Raw genomic sequence first — 19,784 nt, 5'->3', positions numbered from 1 at the left:
AGTGCAAGAAAGCCCCGCGAAGGCCCTCCCTGGCCCCAGGCAGGCAGGGGTGGGGAGAGGCAGGGAGGAAGCAACTTACCCTCCCTCTTCTCCTGCCTCCTCCTGGCTGAATGAGGGCCGGAAGCGGGGCGGCGGAAGCAGGGGGCGGGGCTTCATCATGTGCCCCGCCCCCGTACCTCACCCGGGGGAACTGCGATCCCCCACGATCCCCCCCGAAATGACCTCTGCGTGATTCCCAAACAGGGATTTGAAGTTGTGACAACTCCGGACATGCACAAACGCGTTGGCACACTGGGGAGTTTCCACAGTTGGCACACTGGTCCACAGTGGCTCATTTTCTGCAGTTATTATTGTTGTAGAATATTACCTTAACAAGACAAGAGAATGAAAACATACAAAGATGCTATTTTGCTCCAACTTTGAATAGTAACTTGCAAGTCAACAAATGAGTCTATCCTGCGTTCCCTTCAGTCTCTCTCCAAGACATGGATATTGAGGATTTTGGTGATATCATATGCATATTCATTTGAACTGATTAAAGTTAGAGAGAGTGAATACAGACAGTGTATCTGTGTAATAGATCCAACTTCTTTGTTCTTTCCTCTGTCAGGTGACCCGTTGAATTCAGAAGAGAAGAAGAAGAGAAAACAGAGAAGGAACCGGACCACCTTCAACAGCAGCCAGCTGCAGGCACTGGAGAGAGTCTTTGAGCGGACACACTACCCGGATGCCTTTGTACGAGAAGACCTCGCACGCAGGGTCAACCTCACTGAAGCCAGGGTTCAGGTAACAAGCCAGCTTCCTCGTGAACACCGAACGTGGCCTAGGATTGGATGTATCTGCGGGTTTCCCAAACATCTCAAGTCCGCTCAACATAAATTATATATATTATATATTAACATTTACACAAATGCCCTTATGTTGAAGAAATCTGTTTATATGGTTTAGTCTGAGACCAGTACCTAAAAATAGTTTAAAGAATGGGGAGGATTCTGCCAGGAGCAATGTTAACACAAGGAAGTAGAAGCTATTAACAATAACCTGCTATGGATAGTTAGGATTGGGGTCCCCAACCTTTTTCAGCCTGTGGGCACGTTGGAATTTTGACACAGCATGGTGGGTGCCACCACAAAATGGCTGCCACAAAATGGCTGCCATATAGCTCCTTGCCACATATTTTGTAAGTCTTTAAGGTGCCACTGGACTCTTGCTCTTTTTTACTGTACAAAATGGCTGCTGCAGGAGGTGTAACCAGCCATGAAATCGTTGCCTCAGCTTACCTCCAGTCACACAGTGAAGGTCCTTGTGCTGTGGTGGAACCGGCTGCCAAAGCTACATTTTAAGAAATCTTCACAACCAATCAAAAGCGTTGCCGGGCAAAAGCCCCACCTGACCCACCCACTTTCTAAAAGCACTTGGCGGGGGGCCAGAAAAGGTGTCGGCTGGTGCCCGTGCCAGGCTGCCTGCGGGCGCCAGTATGGGGCCCCTGGTTTAGACTAAACCTACATGTTTCGTGCGTCTGTAATAGTTTCAGTTCTATAATTTCACAACCATGGCTGCAGTCACACGGAGCATTAGCCACGCTACAGAGATGGAAGGTAGGCGGATTTTCCGGGCGCGATCACAGCGCCACATCTGGGAAGCGTAGAGCTCCCGTGGCGAACTCGAGACTTCCCGCCGAAGATGCGGGGTAAAAAACTAGTACCTCCGAGGTACATGGGGCAAGGGCAGGCGCCTGATCGCATTTCTGGTGGAATACCGTGACATCCGGCGCCCGCCCATGTCCCGTCGTGAAAAGGTTCCCCCCCCCAAGTCTCCACAGGATGCGCACAAGCACCCAACGGCACATGCGCATGAGCGGACTTTGGTGGGGGGGGAACCTCCCGTTTCCCACGGAAGCAGCGCCTAGCGAATGCTGTTGTGATCGCGCTGCGCCGCTTCTTTGCCGCGCTGCAGGATCGTCGTGTGATCGTCACCCTCGTTTACCCGCCGGCACCAAGGGAAGGACCCATGGTGTGCCACTGGCACGTCTGATCACGGATCAAACTGCGCTGGGGCAATTAGCCACGCCTTCCCCCCGTGATATCCGGCCCATGTGACCGGGGCCCATGAGTACCAGAAACTTGACGTGTGTGATCCAGGTTGAATAGAGCAGCTGTCTTCCCTAGCCACCCCAGGTGTTTATGGCTTGTCATCACTTCATTGACTTGAGCCCAAGTGGCAGCTTGGAAACAGAGATTCCCTCCCTGCCGGGAGCAGGATTACAGGGGGCATTTTGGGATGCTGCAAGAGCCACAAAAGTCACACTTTGCTGGAGGAAGTCTTTGCCCCCTTCAAAACACTGCAGGAGATCCCCTCTGTTAAATTTTATTCCAGCATAGGTTTACATGAAAAGAGTATGTTAGAGTAAGACGTGACTAGCCTCTTAAAATGCCACTGGACTCATGTATTTTATTCTGCTACAGCACAGCTGCCTTTCTTGTTTTACTTTTTATCATCGGCTGCAGCCGGTGAGATCAGTCACTGTGCCCATCTAGTTCCAGAGGGGTCACTAAGGATGCCAGACTCCAGGAGTTCCCCGAGAATTACAGCTCCTCTCCCAACTACAGAGTCCCCCTGGAGAGAATGGAGGCTCTGGAGGGCGGGCTCTAGGGCATCGTGTACCCCACTGAGGTCCCCCTGTCCTCCCCAGGCTCCACCCCCAGATCTCCGGGAGATTCCCAACCTGGAGAAGGCAACCCTACGCCCTCCTGCCCTGCTGGTGGCCGGGAGGGACCCGGCAACCCCAGGGGTAACTGTGCTGGTCTGTGCTGTGTAACCGTGCAGAATTGTGAGTTTTTCATAAAAACAGGACAGTCTCCAATGGTTGCCAACTTTGACTTGGGAAATTCCTGGAGATTTGGTGGCAATACCTGGGGAGGGTGGTGTTTGGGAAAGGGAAGAAGCACCGCAGGGATGTGATGCCCGGGGGGGGGCATTTCCTCCAGGGGGAGCTGCTCTCTGTAGTCCGGCGAAAAGGTGTAATTCTGGGGGGACTCCAGGCCCCAACCAGAGGGTAGTCATCCTGCAGTCTGCATTTTGCTATTGTTTGTCATGCTGTCCATTTTTTGCAGAATTTCCTCCAGGGGGAGTTGCTCTCTGTAGTCCGGCGAAAAAGTGTAATTCTGGGGGGAACTCAAGGCCCCACCCAGAGGGTAGTCATCTTTCAGTCTGCATTTTGTCATTGTTTGTCATGCTGTCCATTTTTTGCATCTGATGGACTCTTACCAGGCCCATAGCCATGGTGGGGTATTTGGGGGCGATGCCCCCCACATATGGGCCCTGCCCCACCCCAGACATACATCTCTTTAAATATTGGCACGTGCTGCCCCTGCCGCATGATTCAGGGAGGGGAGGGAAGAGGCCAGAGTCTCTTTAAGGGCCGGCCCCCAGCTGGCCTGCCCAGCCAGTGACGTAAGCACATGATGTGGGAAGTGATGTGCCCCCAACGTGCCCCCCCATTTCCTGGTTATGGTCCTGACTCTAACTCCCTGAAAAGATTCAGTTTATTGTTCCCAGCTGGCCTGCACAGCCAGTGACGTAAGCACATGATGTGGAAAGTGATGTGCCCCCAACGTGCCCCCCCCATTTCCTGGTTATGGTCTAACTCCCTGAAAAGATTCAGTTTATTAAAACTGTTACATCTTTGAGGTGCTACAAAACTCCTTTTTGGTTTTTTCCAAAGGGACCTTTGGCATGTGGGATTTTGCTATGGATCCATCAACATGGAGCTGGCTGGATGAAAGCTGCAAACTTTGGGTTCACCTAATGGGAGAGTTAGCGACCAGTTTCTTATCAGCATGTGAGAGGGCACCATAGGAGGCAGTCTTTTGTTAGACAATCTAGTGCAGGATGAATTAATTTAGCTAGACCTCTGTTAACCTCCTATTGTATCTGCTTATCTCACTTCATTCTGTACTAGACTGAACTTTCGATTGTCAAACAGCAGTTGGGTGTGTTTAATCTCTGTTCTGAGATTTTATTTGGAATGTGTTTTTAATATTCCCCTCTACCCACCTTTCTGTTGTGTATGTATCTTGGGCCTGATAGATTTATAGTCTAGTACACCTGATGAAATGGAGCTGCGGTGGCTCAAGTGACTGTATCTGCTTATCTCACTTCATTCTGGACTAGACTGAACTTTCGATTATCAAACAGCAGTTGGGTGTTTAATGTCTGTTCTGAGATTTTATTTGGAATGTCTTTTTAATAGTCCCCTCTACCCACCTTTCTGTTGTGTATGTATCTTGGGCCTGATAGATTTATAGTCTAGTATACCTGATGAAGTGACCTGTAACTGATTAAAGTGTTAGTCTTTGATGCCACTGGCCTTCTGTTTTATTTTGCTGCAACACACTATCGTAGATATCCATCTAGGCACAAGGCAGCTCCTTTAGGAATATTTGCTGATTCCTGGGGTGTGAATTATCCACCATGCTCTTGAGTCACCCAGGGTTGGATCACTTTGAATTTTTAGAGAGCTAATATACCAACATTGTGCCCAATCACAGTAGCTAACCGGGTGACTTCAATAGCATGTTATAGCTATCAGATCAGCCTGAGCAGTAGACTTGCATCCATAAATATGGTGGAAAGAGCTGTCCAGCCATGGCAGACGTACCACGACCCCACAGGGTTTTCACAGCAAGAGATGTTCAGAGGTGGTTTGCCCCATGGCCTGCCTTTGTGCAGTGACCCCTGGACTTCCCCATCCAGTTACTAACCAGGGACGGTCCTGCTCAGCTTCTGAGATAGGATGAGATCAGGCTAGCCCGGGGCCACAGTTCACAAGGCCCAGTTAAAAACGAGGGGTCTTATTGCTCTGTGAGACCGGCACACCATTAAACCAAAGCTGTTTTCAATTGCATTTGATTTCAGTGAGTCAGATCCACTGGTGCTGAAATCTTTAACATTCAAATCCGAAGGACTTAAAGGTGCTTAGTTTGGGCTGGACCCCATTCGGGGTCTTTCTCCCAAGGAACTGGCAGTCCCCCTACTTATTAGACAGACTTAAAAGTCAAACCTATGAAATTCCACAGCGAGAGGGGAAAAGAGCTCTCCTGTTCTAGCGGCAACTTCGGTTCCTGCTTTAACAATCAGAAGGGACTTGGTGGAAAGAGAAAGAAAACTTACATCTATTTTTGAAATGAAATTTATAGCGGAGGCCAAATCCTAGGCCAAGCAGGGCTGCCAAAGAAAGCCTTGTCGGGCTCTGGGCTCTGCAGAGCTGCTTTAGAGGCCCCCTCTAAGAAACATAGGCTTGCTACTTTGGCTCAGGTGACAGTCATGGGCTTCTCAAGACTGGGCGGTTCTGCAGTGGCTTTTCCCTCCGTTGCTATACTAAACCCAGGTTGGAACAGAAATTCCCCTCTGCACTGCATGTCGCTTTCGCTTTCTTTGATCATCGGATTTTATGGTACCTTCTGTATAGATTTATGGCCATTCAGGGGGTGACTTTGCAGTCACTACTGCGTACTTGAATGTGGTTTTGAGCTGCACCTTTGCTGTTACAATGTGGGTTTGAAAAACAACAGAGGGAAAAGCCAAGGCAGAATCAGCCAAAGAGGAGGGGTTGTTGTGTGTGGGTAGCTTCCTGCAGCTGAATGTTGCCATATCACTGAGCAACAGGAGCGATCGTCTTCTTTTTGCCCTTATGGCACCAATCCTGAGCCAGCCACAAGCCGCTGGATCACAGTATAAGAGTCCCACTACCAAAGGGAGAAGGCATCCTCTTCATTCCCAATTGCCGATCACTTCCCCAAGTGCTAGAGGAGTCAACGGGACATGAGATGGACGAGACCAGATCACAAGTCTATTAAGGGCAAGGGAAACTTAAACAAGGATAAGAAAACACAGGCTCTTGGATATACTGCGGAAAAAGGCTTATAGTTCAAAACAAACTGAAAATGGTCTTGAAACAGCACGACATTGCAGTGTGAGAGTGGATAACTTCATAGAGAAATCACAAACTGGAGGAAGAATGACATTTTTCTCTTGGGCAAATCATGGGAATTGTCGGGAAAGAAAAGTGGTACTTGGAAAGTATACTTGGAGTGAGAATGCATTTGGACTCTGATCTTTCCAAAAATAATGGAATAAAGCAGTTTTGGGAAAGGATGGGTAAAGGACAGTAGGGGCATGGTTAGAGCAGGATGTCATGTACATGACCCCCCAAATAAGGTGCTTCGGTTTGGAAGCAGAGAAAAACCTCCAGATAGATGCAGCCTAAGCTAGTTGTTGTTGTTAGCCATTCCGTCGATTCCAACTCTTGGCAATTCCATGGGCCAGCCTCTCTCCATGTTTTCTGATCTTGTACTGTTTCTTTGAGTCGTTCCATGCTCAGGCTGGTGTCAACTTTTATGGTGTCTGGCCAACGTGTTCTTTGGCGGCCCGGTTTCCTTTTGCCGCTAACCAATCTAAGCATAATTGCTTTTTCTAGTGAGTTCTTCCGCATGACATGGCTGAAATAAGTCCGCCGTAGTTTTGTGATTTTTCCTTCCAGTGGCATGTCTAGTTTTATGCACTCCAATGCTTGCTTGCTTGTCACCTTTGCTGTCCAAGGAGTGTGCATGAGCCTTCTTCTCCAGCACACCAGCTCAAGCTAGTTAATAACACTAATGACTGAAGAGCACCAGGTCCCTGCACAAGAGGATACAAAGAATAAATGGACAGAAATCTGTTTACCATTAATGTAAATAATCCACAGGGCTAATCCCAGTTTGACAGGTAGGCTTGATCAGTACTTGGATTTACAAATATGTCTCCTGTACCTGTACACACTTCTCTGAGTATGCTGCCTTGAACTGCTTGAGAGGAAGAGTAAGATAAAATTTGCAATAGGTATGCTGCATTTTTGGGGTGGGTTGGTAAATATGCTAAACATTCCATGTTTAGTCCTTAAAAATCTGACAGAAGATGAAACACCCAAACACAGAAGTCCCCCAAATCCATTGTAAATTATCAGAAGGGAAAGGACGTGAATGAACCCACTTTTCTGAGCAGCAGGAACATCCACTCCTTTGCATGGGACCACTCTCACTGATGCGTTGTCCTCCTTTTCTAGGTGTGGTTTCAGAACAGGAGGGCCAAGTTTCGCAGGAACGAGAGAGCCATGCTGGCCAACAAGAACGCATCCCTCCTCAAGTCCTACTCAGGAGATGTGACTGCAGTGGAGCAGCCGATTGTACCGAGACCAGCTCCAAGACCCACTGACTATCTCTCCTGGGGGACTGCTTCTCCATACAGGTGATTTTCTAACAGGCCTCTCTACTCTTCCCCTGGTCTTTGATGGACCTAGTGTCTTTGATGGGCTGCTTCCTTCGAACCTGACCTTGCCAGCGATTATCCATTGTGCTTCTGAAAATTTTATGGACTTAACATTTACCATAAGTGACAAATGGAAAAGTGGGCTTTTTGTTCCTATCATGGTGAGACCTGAGTTCTTTGAGAGAGTGATTGGTGGGATGTAGAATATGAAAGGGCAGGAATCACTGTCTTAGATAATGATGCTGAAGGTTATGGTACAGGAGAAATCCAAGTAGTGTCAGAGACAGCCTCTTTGTCAGGTGATGGAGAAAAGGTGGCGGGAAGGAGGAGAGAGCTCTGTTGTTATGGACATACGGGGGCAAAAGAGACTTAACTGCAGGCTCTCAAAACAGGTGTGCCCACCTTTATCACGAAAGTAAATAAGTTTTAAGCCCAGTTCACACCATGATCGTATGCAGGTATTTCATGGTGATGGTGGGGTGTGCTGTCAAGCTGAAACTGATTTATGGTGACCACGTAGAGTTTTCAAGGCAAGAGATGCCCAGGGGTGGTTTGCCCCATGGCCTGCCTCTGCATAGTAACCCTGGACTTCCTTGGTGGTCCCCCACCCAATCTTGCTTTCCCTAATAATGGTCATAGTCACGCCTTTTCTCCCCCAGACAAGTTTTTGCACAGCCAATTTGCAGCTTTGGTGGCTTTTCTGGACACTTTATGAAACCCAAGACAGGCTGATACTGTCATTAACATCGTAGGTGTTTGTTTAAATAAACACCTCACATTTGTTCCATGGGAGCTAAATTACCATGCCCTACTGGGATAAATATATTATATTCTTTTTTCTCCTGCTTTGGTTCCAAGGAGTTCAAGATATACATAGATCTCCCCCCAATTTTATCATCACAACAACCTTGTGAGGTTGGTTAGGTTGAGAGTGTGTGACTGGCCCAATGAGCTTCTGTGGCAGATTTAAACCTAAGACTCCCAGGACCCTATTCCATCACCCTATCCACTGTGCCACATCAGCTGTCAAGCTGGGAACCAGTTTACCACAGTGCTGAATACAATGTTCTCCAGGTTATTTTCTTTCTTGCCTTGAAAACCATGGGGGTTGGTAATCCCGGGGGACAGTTTTTAAATAGCTGTTCATAGCCATTTCCCCCCTACCATTTCCCTTGGTAGTGGCCATATTTGCCTTCTGTTCCTCTGCAAGACATTCCAGACAATCTGGGATTTCTCTTTCACATTGTGTCATGATGCTTTTCAGCCAATCAAACTCATCTACTCTTTGACCTCACTAGGGGCAAACAAACACCTGTGGAGAACCATAAAGTCCTTACGGGCAAACCTAGCCAGTGAGGGATAATTCTGATGTTCAGTTCACACCATGATTGTATGGGCAATTCTAGCCAGTGAGGGATAATCCTGAGGCCCAGTTCACACCATGATCGTATGCAGGGGTCGTTTCATAGAAAAAGAGCTAGGGGAACTCATTAGCATAACTCATTAGCATATGCCACACACCCTGACATCACCGGAAGTGTGTCATAAGGCCACACACCCTGCCCCCAACGGTCCTGGCCTCGCTGCCGGCCTTGCAGCACCACTGCCGAGCCCCATGAGGGGCCCGACGGTGGATCTGCAAGGCCGGCGGGAGTGCAAGGAAGCCCCGCGAAGGCCCTCCCTGGCCCCAGGCAGGCAGGGGTGGGGAGAGGCAAGGAGGAAGCAACTTACCCTCCCTTTCTCCTGCCTCCTCCTGGCTGAATGAGGGCCGGAAGCGGGGTGGCCGGAAGCAGGGGGCGGGGCTTTGTCATGTGCCCCGCCCCCCATACCTCACCCGGGGAACTGCGATCCCCCGCGATCCCCCCTGAAATGACCTCTGATCGCATGGGCAATCCTAGCCAGTGAAGGATAAATCTAAGGAGGCATTGAAACCATTTTGGCCATTCTAGCCAGTGAGGTTCATTAAATCATAATTTGCCATCCTGTTTGAACTGAGCCTTAGAGTTAATCCTTTTTGGTCAGGATGGTAGGATGTTTGTCTGAATGTTGGCCACTCCACTAACTGATTATTCAGGGATCCTTCAAACCGGGGTGGTTTGAAGCTGGCTTATTCACCCGTGATTCCTAACCCTACTTTTGAGAGATATATGAACTCAGACATCTAGGCTCAATCCTGGCATGTTCCTTGGTATACCCCCCGTTAGAAAGATGCCTAGCTATAGAGAACCAACATTGGTCAAGGCAAAGTATCCTGTTTTTTACAATCTGACTGCAGTTAAAATAAACTATGGTTATACTTGACCCTAACACCCTTTTGCAAAGATCCCTGGGAAATGGCTTTTCCCCTTTCCCAGTCATCATGTTTTATAAAACTGGCCTCGCATTCCTGTTCCCCACATCAGTATTGCTTTTCTAGCTGACACTGTCCTCTAATTACAGCCTGATTATCAGCAAATCCCATGTTTCCACAGCAATGGGTTGACGCCTGCCAAAATGAAAAATGGTTCCCAGGCTTCGTCATTTTTTATTCTCTTCCCACGTCATTGGCAGCCACCACCATCTGCTACGCTGATAGATCATCCTTTGAAATAAAGGGATTCCCCCCCTTTTGTTTTTAAAAAAATCTAATGGAGGTTTGTGTAAAACTCACTGAAAACTCTTCTGACAAAACCATGTACCACAAAGTCAAACAAACAAACAAACAAACAAACCTAATGTGAACCATGTGGCGGAAAAAATAGGGTTTTGCTTAATATGTGACCACCTTTTGCTGCTACAGGATTGGGAAAGGCTGGGAAGAACCAGAAGAGAAACGCGACTTGGCCAGGGGTTCCCTGGGCACAATCCACAATCGGGAAGTTTTTGTGTTTGAGGCTGTTTGAAATGAGTCGTTTAGTTGTAGCTTCAGTTCACAGTCTGTCTGATTCGCAGCTGCCTTTTCACTTCTTTAGCATTTTTGGTGGGCAGTGGGCTTTATAATTAATCCGTCTATAACAACAATCTTGGACAATCCAACACAATCCTAATTTTTACAGTTGGGGAACTGAGGCCAAAAGGCAGATGGATACATTTGATTCATGCACTATGTCTTCTTCCTCAAGACCTTAAGAACTGCTCTGATGGCCGGACCAATGGTCCATCCAGGCGACAGTCCCGTCTCCAACAGTTGCTATGCTTGGATGCATATATTTCTGGTTGGCAACTAATATTTAATAGGGGCTGTGCTTTGAACTGAGCAAGGACTAAAGGGCTACTAATCGCTCATTCCATTAACTTCTACAGGAAGAGGCAAAGAGCTCCAGCCACCTTCTCCTCAGTGTGGACAGTAAAGGAGGCTTTGGTAGACCCTCCACCCTCAGACCTCACCTTCTCATACCCATTTGCATGTGACTTAGTATGCATGCAGGGGCTGCATAGCAGCTGCAGACTCTAAGACCTTTTTGATCGAGTTTCTGTTGTTGTTCTCCCAGCAGTATGTTGGAGGGGTCGGAGCCCTCTGCATCATAAGTCTTTGCTCAAGCAGAAAAGATTGGCTGAGGTGCTCAAACAAGGGAGGCCCTGGCGATTGATGGGGGTGGGTGTGCCAATTGCTTATGCTTGTAGAACAATGTGGCGTGTTAATAGAGCTGGGGTCCCCAGAAGAGTCCTCATGGGCACCGTGACTCCCACCAGCATCTTTCCTGGCACTTGTCAAATGTTTTTAGAAGGGGGGGGGCTTTGGCTCAGCTTGGATTCTGATTGGCTATTGGAGATGTGCTTGGCTGTGCAGGTTTGTAAGAATGTTGCTTTGGCAGCAGCTGCTACCACAGCACAAGGATGTTCACTACGTGGCTGAAGTTAACGTGTGGCAGTGGTTTTCTAGCTGGCTTTGCCTCCCGTGGCAGCCATTTTGTGGCTGCACTGACAACACCGTGTCAGAATTCCATAGGCACCTGCAGGGTATAATTTGTTCTTTGAGAACAAGCCTGAGGGACTTCTTAAGCATTAGGAAGGACAACTCAAGCGTCTTTGGCTGCATCCACACATTCTTGGATATTGCACTATAGCTTTCATTTGCAATTCGGTTGTCTTGTCTGCACAGGACAATTGAGAGCCAAATGACTGCGCCATGTCCAGTGACACTGGAGTGCCATCTAACAGTGCAGTCCTGTTCCAGATTGATTGATCACGGTGGGCTTGGACCGGAGTAACTTAGCATATGATTGCCCTGTGAATCTGCTGGGCTCCTCTGAATTCCTTTAATTCTTAAACTCCTTCAACTGTAATGGTGGTGGTTATTTTATTAGATTTTAAATCACCTTCCCCTGTAAAAACAGGGCTCAGGGCGATGTACAACGTAAGGCATAACCAAAAAATGCATAAATTAAGACAGTTAAAAACACAATGAAACAACAATCTGCCTAAAAGATGATGCTCAGATAGTCAATTGCGGAGGACTGCCATTCCCCCAGTGGGGGGGGCAGGGGACCCCCCTGATTTCAGGGCCCCCGATCCACTGCAGCCCAGCTGGCCGGCAGGGAAGCCCCACCCCCAAAAGCCCCCCCCCCGGTGCTGCTGGCACACTGATGTCACCCAGGAGTGACGTCATCATATTTCCGGCGTTGGAGGCGGCAGTCTAGGTTTTGGGCAAAACTCTATAGTTTTGAGGCCCAAAAACCCACAGAGTTTTGACCAAAACCTAGAGCGTCGCCCCCGATGACACACGTGCCAGAAGAAGTCCAAGCACAATTGGGAGTCCCCCCGCCAACCAGCAGCTAGGACCTGGCAACCCTACAACTGCGTCACTGTCTCACGGGGGAGGCAGGGAGTTAGAAGTGCCGGTAGATGGGACCACTGCTGTCCTCTGCCAAGTGCGTGGTGGAACATCTCTGCTGTGTAGGCCCTGCGGAACTGCAACAGGTCGCACAGGGCGCAGCTGGTACTCAGCAGAGATTTGCACCAGGTTGGGGCCAGGGCAGAGAACTTTCACTTGCAAAGAGTTCTTGATATAGTCTTCCTTTTCCCTTACTTTATGCTTGCCCCCTGCTCGTTGTAAAGCGGGGGGGGGGGGGCTGGCAAGCTGGTATGGAAAATGCCCCCGACCCACAGAGGCCCACTGGTGCAACAGAACCAATTCCCATCAAAATACGCCCTCTGCAGAGATTAGAGTCACCGGATGGTTGAGAGTAAATTGACATCAGGATGCTGTTACGTTTGGCCTTGAGAAGGGGTGGGTGACCTTGTTACCAAATGTTACGATACCATCCGACTGTGCCACCACTTTGCAGGAGCACCCTAAAGTCACGGTGGTGATCCCTGAAGTTAGGGTTGCCAACCTCCAGGTGGGGCATGGAGATTTCCCACTATTACAGCTGATTTCCAGAAGAGAGAGATCAGTTCCCCTGGACAAAAAGGGTGCTTTGGAAGGTGGACTCCGTGGCTGAGGCCCCTCCCCTCCCCAAACCCCGCCCTCCGTAGGCTCCACCCCCAAAATCGCCAGGTATTTTCCCACCCAGACCTGGCAACCCGACTGAAGTACCCGATGTACTCATGTGGCTTATTATTTCTCCCTCCTTTCACACTTTCTAAAATAGCTCCTCAACCCTCCTAAGATGTTGTTTGCACGAGGGGCTTCCTAATGGATACTAGGAGAAGACTCTACAAAGGTAACTTTCTGGAAAGGTCTGGTTGGGGTGGAAGCGGAATGCAAAGTCAACAGGGACATGGTAGAATCATAGAATCCGTCAGCTAAGGCCGCCAGGGTGTGGAATGTGTGGGTTGCTCTCCCTCTCTCCCTCTCTCCCCCTCCTCCCGTCCCCCATTCCTTTCGCCTGCGAGCTGTTATCTGTCTGGTGTCCCTGAAGGCTTCACTCGGCCAGCTCCTAGCTACCCACTGGGAATATAACCGCTGCTTTGCGTCTTCAGGGGCTTGCCTATTGGCTTTATCGCATCAGGGGGTCATGTATGAAGGGGCTATATCTATAGGTTCAAGTCATTTGCCCGCCATTCCTGACACACGTGTTCATGATGTCCTAAGTACTAGCCCTCAGTAAACTGAAACTTCTGAAGGAACGTTGTTGAGTGTCTTGACTGGGAAGCCTGACAGAATCATAGAATGTGGGAGTTGGAAGGGACCTTGCAGGTCATCTAGTCCAACCCCCTGCACTCTGCAGGAGCAGAGCCGAAAGATAATAGCCCTGCAACATGCCCGAAAGATGGTCGTCCAGCCTCCGCTTGAACACGTCCAGTGAAGGGGCACCCACCACCTCCTGAGGCAGCCTGTCCCACTGCTCAACCACTCTTACAGTGGTCCCCCTATCCCTATTCCTCACCCCCCCAGCTTTGCATGCAGTTTTGGCTCCGTCAGAGTCTAGCTTATGGGATTTATTTTATTTATTTATTAAATTAGATTCACTAGGCTGCCCTCCCCTATACAAGTTCGCAATTTAAAATCGAAATTAAAGCCAGCCAATAGGCATCAATAGATAAAACAGTATACATGTACGAGTCTAAGATGGCAGAAAAAATTCACCTCCCCAGCCTCCCTAGGGGGGAGGGGTTTCAAGGGATGACAAAATGGCTGAGAGTGCCCCATCACTGTCGTCAACCAAAGCCCCGGCGGAACATCTCCTGACAGAAAGGTCGTAATTCCCGGAGGGCACGGATGTCTTCCGGCAGAGAGTTCCATCAGGCAGGGGCCAGGGCTGAAAAAGCCCTGGCCCTGGTCGAGGACAGCCGGACTTCCCTCGGACTGGGGGCCAGCAGGAGGTTCTTATTCCCTCAGCGTCAGGGCTATTTTTGGGCAGAAATTCACAGGAATGGAGTTCCGGCTGGCTCCCAAGTTGGCCACACCCAACAGGAACTCATTAGCATAATAGGCCACACCCAACGGCAGAAACTCATTAGGATTGGCTACAGTAGGGGTGTGTGGCCTAACATGCAAAGGGGTTCCTGCTACAAAAAAAGGCCCTGGGTTTTGACAACAAAAAAAGGTAAACAGAATAGCAAGCAAAAGGTGGGCGTGGCTGGATGACCACACTTCTGGTAACATGGGGGTGCGGCCTAATGTGCTAATGAGCTGTGCTGTCAGGGGTGTGGCCCAATATGCTAATGAGTTCCTGCTGTTGGGTGTGGTCTATTATGCTAATAAGTTCCTGCTGGGCTTTTTCTACAAAAAGAGCCCTGCTCAGCGTCATGCTCTTCCAGGGGCATTCTGGGAGAGGCAGTCACGAAGGTATGTGGGTGTGTTGAGCAGAGGAAAGTGGTTATGTTGAGCAGAGCAGAGCATGAGTCCTCCGCTCTCAGGAGCTCTGTTGGCTGCTGCTTCAGTCATTTTTGGGAGAAGCAGATAACATCTTCCAGGTGGAGTGACTAAAATAGGGCAGGGCCCACTTGAAATCCTCCCGAAAGGTGATGGCACTGCCAGGGGTGCTAAATGACCTTGACAGCTGCAGTCCCAGCTGCAGGCTGAAAGCCCACTGCGTGCCCTCGCCCCAACTCCAACGCAGGGTTCGTCAGTCGTTTGGGCCCTTTTCACGCTGCTCCTTTAAGGGGCCTGAGGACCACAGTGGTTGGGTCACACCTCTGTGCCTCCCAAGTTCCTCAACCCTCTGTGCCCGGGTCGCTACCTCTGAGTCTGTTGTCCTCTCCCTCTGCTCCTCCTCCTGCCTTTGGGCAGTCTGCTCTCCGGACCACAGGCAGGAAGCTGCTGACCCTTTCTTCCTACCAGGAAGGAGGAGCTCCTGATATGCTCCCCCCCCACTTCAAATACTTGGCTATGTGGCAATGTGAAGGGCAGATAGTCTCTTGAACGACAGTGAGGCTACCCAGAAAGCTGCAGACATACTTTGGCTCTTGAGACACTTGGGGAGGCATTCTTTCCTTCCAGGCACATTCTCTTCTCCCGACTGTGATCCCTCTTCTTTGGAGGGAGGGGGAGTGGGGGGGGGGTCCTTTCCACATTTTCCGGCTACTCCAGATTTTCTCAGTGTTCAAGTCAAGGCAATTTAAGGGCAATTCTGCATCTGGCATTTTGCTCCACATTTTCTCAACAGTGAGGAAAAGGTGAAGCTCAAAACCACATCAAAGACCTCCTGGGCAACGCCACGCTGACTGCAAAGTCAGCCCTGAACGGCCATAAATCTGTGCAGAAGGTACCCTAAAACCCGATGAGCAAAGGAAGTGAAAGCAGCATGCAGTGCAGAGGGGAATTTCTGTTCCAAGGTGGGTTTGGTAAAACAACGGAGGGAAAAGCCAATGCAGAATCACCCTAAGTCCATGGCAAAAGAGCATCCAAAAAACCTGAGGCAACAGTGGGCTGAAATCAGGCTGACCATTGAAGGGAGGTAACCTGGAATAAAAAGAAGGTTGGATTCAGTTTTAGTGCAGAATTTCTTGGAGGACATTACAGTGAACATGGATTAAGAGTGAGGAAAGGGCCAGAGAGAGAGAGAGAGAGAAGATGTGGATGGAAAACCACAGAGTATTTCCCCCCAGCTAACCCTAAGAACCCTTCCTGCAGTAGCAGCTGTCTCCAGCTACACATTCCAGTTTTGCAAAGAGCTGCTCAGTACCTGAAGCTTTCCCCGAATCCGTGACTCCCAATCATGTGAATGATCCTTCACCAGCTCTTTCAAATCACCTTGACCACTTTTTCCAGGGAGACACTTTACACATCCATACAGTAACTGAGCATCAAACAACCCAATGCTGTGGGTGAATGAGTGAACCAACTTTCAGTACATGAGATAATGAATACTTGAATACTTGATATGGAACGCAGCCCAAATCTCTCCTGCCAGCAACCCTACAGCCATCCCAGGGGGAAATGTAGCTGTTTCCTCCCTACAAACTAGGTGAGGTGCAGTAGCACCAGGAACAAAGAGAAGCCTTATTCTATGTCTTGAGGATTTGCAAACTTTGGCAGAAATAATTCAAGTAGGTTGGCAACAGCTTTCTTTTTAAAAAAACCAGCCCCTGCTCTTCTGTCTTTATGGCAGTGCCAGCAGAAGAGACTGGCTGGATCCCACCACTCTTTTCGGCAAAGCTAGAAGCATCTTCCAGCCCAAGGAGCCTTCCTCTAACTTAAGTAGCTGTTCCCCCCGAAAAAACCCTTCTCCTGGCAGAAGGACCCCTTAGGCTGAAGGAAGTCTGACCTTGCTGAGCAGAGAATATATGCATGCTATTAGAGGCCATGCCATGCCATACCCGATTTCTAAACATTCAGCTATTGTTAAAGGTACAATAGGAGGGCAGACTAGTTTCTCCCCTTCTTGACAATTAAAAGATAATCAAAGGATAGGGTTGCCTGCTCTGAGCTGGGAAATACCTAGAGATTTGGGGGGCGGAGCCTGGAGAGGGCGGTGTTTTGCAAGGGGAAGGACCTTAGCAGAGTGCAGTGCCAGAGAGTCTACCCTCCAAAAGCAGCTGTTTTCTCCAGAGAAACTGATGTCTGTCATCTGGAGATCAGTTGTAATGGTGGGAAATCTCCAGGCCCCACCTGGAGGTTGGCAACCCTGCCAAAGCAAGGGTGGCTCAGGAAGTTGAACTCTCAAGAGCAAGCCAAGCCCAGCAGCACTTGCAGCTCCATGATCCAGTAAGTTATGTGGCCAAGGCTGCCCCCGAACCGTATGGTTTTGTTTCACTTCTCTTTCCCCCCCTTCTTCTTTGTGTCTCTCCCAGCAGTGCCATGGCCTCCTATTCAGCCTCCTGCACCAATGCCAGCCCTGCCCAGGGCATGAATATGGCCAACAGCATTGCCAACCTGAGACTGAAGGCAAAGGAATACAGTTTACAAAGGAACCAGGTGCCAACAGTGAATTAGAGACAGCCACCAGAACAGCTTCCTGCAAGGAAGGGAAGTGACTCCCAAGGGGCAGCCATCTTGTTGTCACAGTGTATTCAAATCCAGAACACGGGTCAGAACCAACCAACCAACCAACCAACCACCACCACAATCACAAACTCAGCCTTGGAAATAAAAGCAGGATCCAAAATGAAGAGAAAATGGCTACCAGCATAATGCTTCCATTCCCCACACAGTGTGACAATACAGAGCCACCAAACCAGCCATCTTCAGTGAAGGAAACCAAGGCTCTTGCTCACCCTAGAACTGACTGCAAATCAAACCACACCAATTCTGCACTTGAACTTCTCTGTCTCCCCCACCTGCAACTTCTAAAAGGGATTCCCAAAGCCTGCCTTCATCCTCCAAATCATGAATGGATCAAAGTCAGCATCCAACTTTTTATATTCTTTGATACCTAGATGGTTATTTTCTTGTTACCTATTTGAATCTAGTCTTGGTTTTAAAAGGCTTTGGACAGACATGACACAAAACCAGAGTTTAATGCTAACTGTGGTTAATTTGTGAAGCCAGGATTTAGCTTGCAGAAGTCCATTCAAACCTTGCTTTGTTGTGACAGGTGCTGGTTTCGTTGCATTTCTCCTTCCCCCAGTGGTCCCCTACAGACCTGTCTGGGATCTTGGCTTGTGTTGTGGCAAGTGTGTTCCTAGGGACCAAATGAGGATGTCTAGTATGTCCTGTGATACCATCGTTTAACTGTTATTAATAAACCCACTTCAGACCGTGGATTCAGATCCTGGTTTGACGCACTGTAGCTAGCTATAGTGGAACGACTCACATTTGACTGATCACACTAATCATAGTTAGTTTAACTGAACCACTGATCTGCAGTGTGGTGTGCCAAACACACCAATGTGTTTCCAGGCATCCACTTTGTGCTTCCCTGAAGCATCTCTTCGCCAAAGCAAAGAGCCCATCCTGGCTTCTCTCCACTTCATCAAAGTAGAGGTGTTTCAGAAGAGGCCAAGAGGCATTACTTTTGTGTTTGCAGTGAGAACCCTTTCACAAATAGCTGCCTCCGTATTAAGAGGATCCTTAGCTTGGAACCTCCCAACATTCTGTGACTAGCTGCAGCCCCCATGGCAGCCATTTTGCGGTTGGCCATGCTTTCCTCATGGCAAACAATCTGTGGTCGCCGTACTGCCCTCATCGCAGCCATTTTGTGGTTGGCCATACTCTCCTCATGGCAGCCATTTTGTGGTGGCTATGCTCCCCTCATGGCATGACACTCACTACCAGTTTTCAAAATTCGATTAGGTGATCACAATTTCAATGAGGTTGTGGACTCCTGAACTAAACCATGAGTTCACATGAGGTCTGTACCTCACTCTGTTTATTCTGCCTCTTCAGTTGAGACGCTGGTGTGCTGGTTGCTGGAAATCTGAAAGGGAGTGTTTTATTTTGAAGTAGCATCTGCTGATGCAGGAATGTACAGGTTTTCAGATCACACAGAACTCTTCAGCTTGATGAGAGCTGGCAAAGACAGTACTCAAGGAAGTGTTCTGTATACTTTTATAGTCCCTTGTAAAAACCAAAGATGCGCAAAGCCCAAATTTGCAGATGCTGTCAGTGGAAATAAATTTTCACTACAAAGACTGGAGGCAGACTCCAGCTCAGGCATAGCTATGGTCAAACCACACGTGATCATGATTGGCCCTCTGAAGCAATTTTTTGTGTGTGGAAATAACAGCCATATGAATTTTTTTATTTGGGTTGGGCCTGGGGAGGGAGGTAAATCCTTCATCCCACATCATTTTGACTGACCCAAAATGGCCCTGCAGAGTTTCTGTTTACCCTGTTGAGGTAAAGATTCTGCTGCTTGCTTGCATCTTCTTTTTTTTTTTTTCCCTAGAGAGAAAACACCAGCCCTTTTCAAACTGCCCTCGTATTCTGTTTTAGTAACTGGTTGCTAATGGATCTTTTCAGTCATTTCAGACAGACCCGTTTGAGTAACCAGGTGCTAGTAGAATTTATTTACCCTGTTCATACAAACCTGCATGCATCAGGTTAGCAAAGCATGGTTGAGCCGCTTTTGAGGGAAACTGCTTTTTCCCATTTTCAACCCTTTGTTGTGCTTCTGAATCACTGTGGTGTGCTGTTTAAAATGTCCACAGCGCTTCCTACAATGCCATTTCCCCCCCCCTGCACCTTTTCCTTGTGTGATCTTCCTTGGCCTTTTAAAAAATGTCCTAATGTGAGCGCTGTAGCATTGAACTACTATAGCACTAGGTATAGCAGCAACATTGAGATACATTGATTCCATTGACTTTGGTACTGTTGCGGTTTAGAGCTATAGCGCTCACATTAGAATGTTTTTAAAAAGGCCAAGGAAGATCACGTGGCAAAAAAGGATGTGTGTGTGTGGGGAAACAACGCTGTTTGAAATGACCATAGCACTTCAGAGACGGCTCATTAATGGAAAGAAATCTGCTGTATGAAACTCCAGTCCCTGTATTGCTTTACTCGAAATTGGGCCAAAAATGAACAACATCCAGTTTAGAATGGTAGTGTGAAAAGGGCCACCAACTAAATGGTGTGGAAGGGAAAGGATCGATCCCCCCTCTCTTCTCCACTGCACTGTGGCTCTGAACAAAATTGGGTCCCCATCCCACATGCTTATTATTTAAAGACCCTC

The 19,784-nt window shown here is 48.6% G+C and overlaps 1 protein-coding gene across 1 annotated transcript in view; it reads left to right on the top strand.

Moving 5' to 3' along the window:
• The window catches only part of LOC107107575 (paired mesoderm homeobox protein 1-like), a 22,342-nt gene extending 3,363 nt beyond the window's left edge, over positions 1-18,979 (top strand). The window contains exons 2-4 of the mRNA XM_015407883.1: positions 611-786; positions 7,103-7,284; positions 16,966-18,979. Of these exons, the coding sequence (XP_015263369.1) occupies positions 611-786; positions 7,103-7,284; positions 16,966-17,107 (500 nt within the window). The 3' untranslated portion in view covers positions 17,108-18,979. The remainder of the gene's footprint in view (positions 1-610; positions 787-7,102; positions 7,285-16,965) is intronic.
• The last annotated feature ends 805 nt before the right edge of the window (positions 18,980-19,784 follow it).

Source organism: Gekko japonicus, unplaced genomic scaffold (genome assembly GCF_001447785.1).
Source record: "Gekko japonicus isolate JY-2015 unplaced genomic scaffold, Gekko_japonicus_V1.1 scaffold4287, whole genome shotgun sequence".
Lineage (NCBI taxonomy): Eukaryota > Metazoa > Chordata > Lepidosauria > Squamata > Gekkonidae > Gekko > Gekko japonicus.
The sequence above is the reverse complement of the archived record's forward strand: the minus strand, read 5'-3'. Positions and strand labels throughout refer to the sequence as shown.